The sequence below is a fragment of the Garra rufa genome, chromosome 23, assembly GCF_049309525.1.
Source record: "Garra rufa chromosome 23, GarRuf1.0, whole genome shotgun sequence".
Lineage (NCBI taxonomy): Eukaryota > Metazoa > Chordata > Actinopteri > Cypriniformes > Cyprinidae > Garra > Garra rufa.
In genome coordinates this window covers 4533671-4539996 of record NC_133383.1, presented here as the reverse complement: position 1 = coordinate 4539996, position 6326 = coordinate 4533671, and the positions used below count along the sequence as shown (strand labels likewise).

Here is a 6326-nt window from a genome sequence, read left to right as displayed (position 1 = left end):
TTAGGACATACCAATTCTATTTTCGAATACTATTTAGGACGGATATTTTGTGGGACCTGATTGGGCTGCAGCAGGAGACTCCGCCCACTACCGTCTGAGCCTGCTGCCGTGGCGCTGCTGCCGTGTGACTGCTGTGACGTATGGTTCTGCTGTTCTGCAATCAGTCATTATTGAATCTCAGCGCGGCTGTTGAATATTAATTAGGTTACGTGCCTTGACGTTCTAGGAAGTTCAATAAGCATCGTTACCTTGACCTTATTATTATTAATGAGATAAGACTTCACTACAGTGCTGTTTGTAAATACGTACACTTAAAGCTGGGAAGAAATAGCGGCCTCTGTCCTAAAATATGAAACAAAAAATGATACATTTCAAAATTCACATTTCATTTTTTTTTAAACTGTTTTATTTCTGATGGGACTGCTCCTCGAAAATGAACGACAGATACATCTTCTTACATTTCTTAATGGCCAAGTCACTGAACATATTTTTGAACAAACCAAAAAAAAAAAAAAAAACACATGGGATGTTTTCAACTTAATTCTGCTGGAAGACCGTTAAACATGCAACTGTTCAGAAACAGGCTATTAGAAAATAGAAATAGTCCCTGAGAAAAAGACAAAAACTTTTTTTTTTTGCCAATTACGGCCAAAATAAACCCATATCTTACTGTTTTTAGACCTTCCCAAATAAAGAATTTAGATTAAAATGCATTCATCACGGTATATTAACAAATAGAGCTGTTTTTCTAAATCGGTTAGACGTCAAACTCTTAATTTCAAGGCAGTACTTCCAAAATAATTGAACTTTCACTACATTTTAGTCTAGACTAAACACTAGACTGTCTTCATACCAACACTTAAGAAGATGTATGGTGGTGGATGGTTTTTAACAGTAAGGAAATGCCCCAGTAAACAATAACAAAACTGAAATACAACAAAATCAAATTTGTTCCATGCTTGTTTTCAACCTTTAAAACCTGACCAGAAATCTCTCATTTAAAACATTTTTAAACTCACGCGTAAAAAAGAATGATACAGTTTCATCATTATAAAGGGCTAGGAACAAACAGGTTTATGTATCTGTATCTCCGTTTATGAGATTGTCACTTGTGTGGAAGGATCATACTTTCATAGCTGCCAGAATTTAAGAACCAAATAAAATTAAATAACACTAAATAAATAAAGCACAACGTTTCCTTTCCATATCGAGCATGTAACATAATTTTAGACGAATGCATATACATTCTAAAAATGAGCCAGCCAAACATTTTTAATAATAAAACATTTACAAATGTCCACGAATGCAGTTCTTTTATCTTTTCATCTATGTGCATGAAAACACATACTTACTCAGCCAATAAGAAATAAATAACCTGGTTTTTAAAAGCTAACAAAGGCTAAAGTTTGGATTTGTTTTTATTTTGCAGGGGTTTCCTTTTTTCTCCTCGGTACGAATGATATTGCATCGCCATCCGTTGAGATTTTGTATCTCTACGACTTCTCATCCTTTCCTGCATTTGCATTAGTGAGGGCTGTCGTCTAAAACATAAGTGCAAAAATAGTATATTAATACAAATCTATCAAAAAACTATAACATCTTTAAAATGCATGTAAAAGAACGTCACCTGTTCAACCATTCTCTGCATCTTTTCAATAACAGAGATCATCTGACCGCTGTTTTCTCTCAAACTCTTCTCATATGTTTTATTGAGCGTCTCGGCTTTCTCCAGTTTCCTCTTCAGCTCTTTCTGTTGGCCCTGCTCCTGTTCATTAGAAGCCTGTCTCGCTTCTGCTGCCTCTGAAACACATATGCACACATATTTGGAGAAATGTAGCATTACATCACTTTCTCACCAATGGATGCGAATGGGTGCCGTCAGAATGAGAGTCCAAATGGCTGATAAAAACATCACAGTAATTCACAACTAATCCACTTCAGGCCATCAGTTAATCGGTCCTCTCACATCACAATCAACCCACATATATGTTTAGAGCTGTTTTGGACTGTTTTGACTGCTTGATCTGTGCAGATTTCTCTCCTGATTCAGACCAGATAATTTTTTTAACTGTAAAAAGCAATGTTATGTATTGAGAAATTATTAAAAATGTCTTAACGATGGATTGGTTTCTTACAAACACGCAGCTTTTGGCTTCTCAAGATGTTAACTGATGGACTGGAGTGGTTTTGTTTATTATTGTTTATTATGGATTATTGTGATGTTTTTATCAGCCATTTGGACTCTCATTCTGACGGCACCCATTCGCTACAGAGGATCTGTTGGTGAGCAAGTAATATAATGCTACATTTCTCCAAATATGATGAAGAAACAAACTCATCTACATCTTGGATGGCCAAATTTTGGATCAAATTTGCATGAAGTATTCCTTTAATGCATTATAGGCTCACCAATGGATGTGAATGGGTGCTGTCAGAATGAGAGTCCAAACAGCTGATAAAAACATCACAGTAAACATCAACACATAAATCATCGAGACATTTTTAACTTTAAACTATTCACTTCTGGCCAAAATATCACTCCATAATTCAGAATAACACTTCCTCCAGCAAAAAAGTTCATCTCCTGTTGTCCTTTCACATCAAAATCAACCCACATTTTTGTTTAGAACAGTTTTGACTGCTTCATCTCTGCAGATTTCTTTCCTGATTCAGACCAGTTGATTTTTTTAATTGTAAAACGCAATATTATGTATAGAGGAATTCTTAAAAATGTCTTAAAGATGGATTTGTTTCTTACAAACACACAGCTTTTGGCTTCTCAAGATGTAAACTGATGGACTGGAGTGGTTTTGGTTACTTGTGGATTATTGTGATGTTTTTATCAGCTGTTCGGACTCTCATTCTGACGGCACCCATTCGCTACAGAGGATCCGTTGGTGAGCAAGTGATATAATGCTACATTTCTCCAAATCTGATGAAGAAACAAACTCATCTACATCTTGGATGGCCAAATTTTGGATCAAATTTGCATGAAGTATTCCTTTATTGCATTATAGGCTCACCAATTGATGCGAATGGGAGCCGTCAGAATAAGAGTCCAAACATTGCTAATATCCACAACTAATCCACTTCAGTCCATCGGTAAATGTTTTGAGAAGCCAAAAGCTGCGTGTTTGTAAGAAACAATCCATCACTGAGATGTTTTTAACTTTAAACTATTCTCTTCTGGCCATAATACCAGTCCATAATTCATAATAATGCTTCCTCCAGTGGAAAAATTCCATCTACTCTTGTCCTCTCACATAAAAATCAACCCACATATTTGTTTAGAGCTGTTTTGGGGTGTTTTGACTGCTTGATCTGTGCAGATTTCAAACCAGGTGACTTATTTAACTGTAAAAAGCAATATTATGTATAGAGGAACTGTTAAAATTGTCTTAATGATGGATTTGTTTTTTACAAACATGCATCGTTTGGCTTCCCAAGATGTTAGCTTATGGACTGGAGTGATTTTGATTACTTGTGGATTATTGTGATGTTTTTATCAGCTGTTTGGACTCTCATTCTGACGGCACCCATTCGCTACAGAGGATACATTGGTGAGCAAGTGATATAATGCTCCATTTCTCCAAATCTGATGAAGAAACAAACTCATCTACATCTTGGATGGCCAAATTTTGGATCAAATTTGCATGAAGTATTCCTTTATTGCATTATATACCAATTGATGCGAATGGGCGCCGTCAGAATGTGAGTCCAAACAGCTGATAAAAACATAACTAATATCCACAACTAATCCACTTCAGTCCATCTGTTAATGATTTGAGAAGCCAAAAGCTGCGTGTTTGTAAGAAACAATCCATCACTGAGATGTTTTTAACTTTAAACTATTCTCTTCTGGCCAAAATATCAGTCCATAATTCATAATAATGCTTCCTCCAGTGGAAAAAGTCCATCTACTCTTGTCCTCTCACATAAAAATCAACCCACATATTTGTTTAGAGCTGTTTTGGACTGTTTTGACTGCTTGATCTGTGCAGATTTCAGACCTGATGACTTATTTAACTGCAAAAAGCAATATTATGTATAGAGGAATTGTTAAAATTGTCTTAATGATGGAGTTGTTTCTTACAAACGTGCAGCTTTTGTCTTTCAAGATTGGATGGACTGGAGTGGTTTTGGTTACTTGTGGATTATTGTGATGTTTTTATCAGCTGTTTGGACTCTCATTCTGACGGCACCCATTCGCTACAGAGGATCCATTGGTGAGCAAGTGATATAATGCTCCATTTCCCCAAATCTGATGGAAGAAACAAACTCATCTACATCTTGGATGGCCAAATTTTGGATCAAATTTGCATGAAGTATTCCTTTATTGCATTATAGGCTCACCAATTGATGCGAATGGGAGCCGTCAGAATAAGAGTCCAAACAGCTGATAAAAACATTACTAATATCCACAACTAATCCACTTCAGTCCATCGGTTAATGTTTTGAGAAGCCAAAAGCTGCGTGTTTGTAAGAAACAATCCATCACTGAGATGTTTTTAACTTTAAACTATTCTCTTCTGGCCAAAATATCAGTCCATAATTCATAATAATGCTTCCTCCAGTGGAAAAAGTCCATCTACTGTTGTCCTCTCACATAAAAATCAACCCACATATTTGTTTAGAGCTGTTTTGGGCTGTTTTGACTGCTTGATCCGTGCAGATTTCAGACCTGATGACTTATTTAACTGCAAAAAGCAATATTATGTATAGAGGAATTGTTAAAATTGTCTTAATGATGGAGTTGTTTCTTACAAACGTGCAGCTTTTGTCTTTCAAGATTGGATGGACTGGAGTGGTTTTGGTTACTTGTGGATTATTGTGATGTTTTTATCAGCTGTTTGGACTCTCATTCTGATGGCACCCATTCGCTACAGAGGATACATTGGTGAGCAAGTGATAAAATGCTCCATTTCTCCAAATCTGATGAAGAAACAAACTCATCTACATCTTGGATGGCCAAATTTTGGATCAAATTTGCATGAAGTATTCCTTTATTGCATTATAGGCTCACCAATTGATGCGAATGGGAGCCGTCAGAATAAGAGTCCAAACAGCTGATAAAAACATTACTAATATCCACAACTAATCCACTTCAGTCCATCGGTTAATGTTTTGAGAAGCCAAAAGCTGCGTGTTTGTAAGAAACAATCCATCACTGAGATGTTTTTAACTTTAAACTATTCTCTTCTGGCCAAAATATCAGTCCATAATTCATAATAATGCTTCCTCCAGTGGAAAAAGTCCATCTACTCTTGTCCTCTCACATCAAAATCAACCCACATATTTGTTTAGAGCTGTTTTGGGGTGTTTTGACTGCTTGATCCGTGCAGATTTCAGACCTGATGACTTATTTAACTGCAAAAAGCAATATTATGTATAGAGGAACTGTTAAAATTGTCTTAATGATGGAGTTGTTTCTTACAAACGTGCAGCTTTTGTCTTTCAAGATTGGATGGACTGGAGTGATTTTGATTACTTGTGGATTATTGTGATGTTTTTATCAGCTGTTCGGACTCTCATTCTGACGGCACCCATTCGCTACAGAGGATCCGTTGGTGAGCAAGTGATATAATGCTCCATTTCCCCAAATCTGATGGAAGAAACAAACTCATCTACATCTTGGATGGCCAAATTTTGGATCAAATTTGCATGAAGTATTCCTTTAATGCATTAAAGTCTCACCGAGTCTGGATTGCATTGCGGCGACACATTTCTCCAGTTCACGTTGGGTAGCTTTGCTGCTTTCCAGCGTCTGCAGTAGGTTTGGTAGGTTAATGACGTTCCCTCTGTAGTTTACCAGATCTGTGTTACTAGTGCGACGGGCGGAAGCTCTCTCTTTGCATGGCTGGCTGGCCAACATGGCTTTATTTCCTGAAAGGAACACAGTGGCATTTTTATAACAAATGTGTTTACTTGCTTTATCAGATTGCATGGTTTCCAGCGCACACACCCTCAGCAGTGACGCTGCCATCTGTCTGATCGGCGTCTGACCAGCGGCTGCACAGATTTCTGTAGAGGCAAAGCCCACTGACTGCAGCCTTTCGGACTAGATCCTGCGCCTGAGGAGAGATGGGAAATTAGTTAAACACTTAAAATACACTAGCAGTCAAAAGTTTTTAAACCGCAAGATTTTGAATGTTTTTTTAAAGAAGTCTCTTCTGCTCACCAAGCCTGCATTTATTTGATCTAGAATACAGCAACAGCTGTTATATTATGAAATATTATTACTATTTAAAATAACTGCTTTCTACTGGAATATATTATAAAATGTAATTTTTTCCTGTGATCAAAGTGATGTACTACTACTACTGCAA

At 36.8% G+C, this 6326-nt stretch overlaps 1 protein-coding gene across 1 annotated transcript in view; it reads right to left on the bottom strand.

Annotated features, from left to right (window-relative positions):
* Positions 1-429: 429 nt before the first annotated feature.
* Positions 430-6326, bottom strand: part of ccar2 (cell cycle and apoptosis regulator 2) — a 24556-nt gene continuing 18659 nt past the window's right edge. The window contains exons 14-17 of the mRNA XM_073830215.1: positions 5963-6089; positions 5695-5883; positions 1628-1800; positions 430-1541 (exon numbers count right to left, since the gene is read on the bottom strand). Coding sequence (XP_073686316.1) covers positions 1494-1541; positions 1628-1800; positions 5695-5883; positions 5963-6089 — 537 coding nt within the window. The 3' untranslated portion in view covers positions 430-1493. The remainder of the gene's footprint in view (positions 1542-1627; positions 1801-5694; positions 5884-5962; positions 6090-6326) is intronic.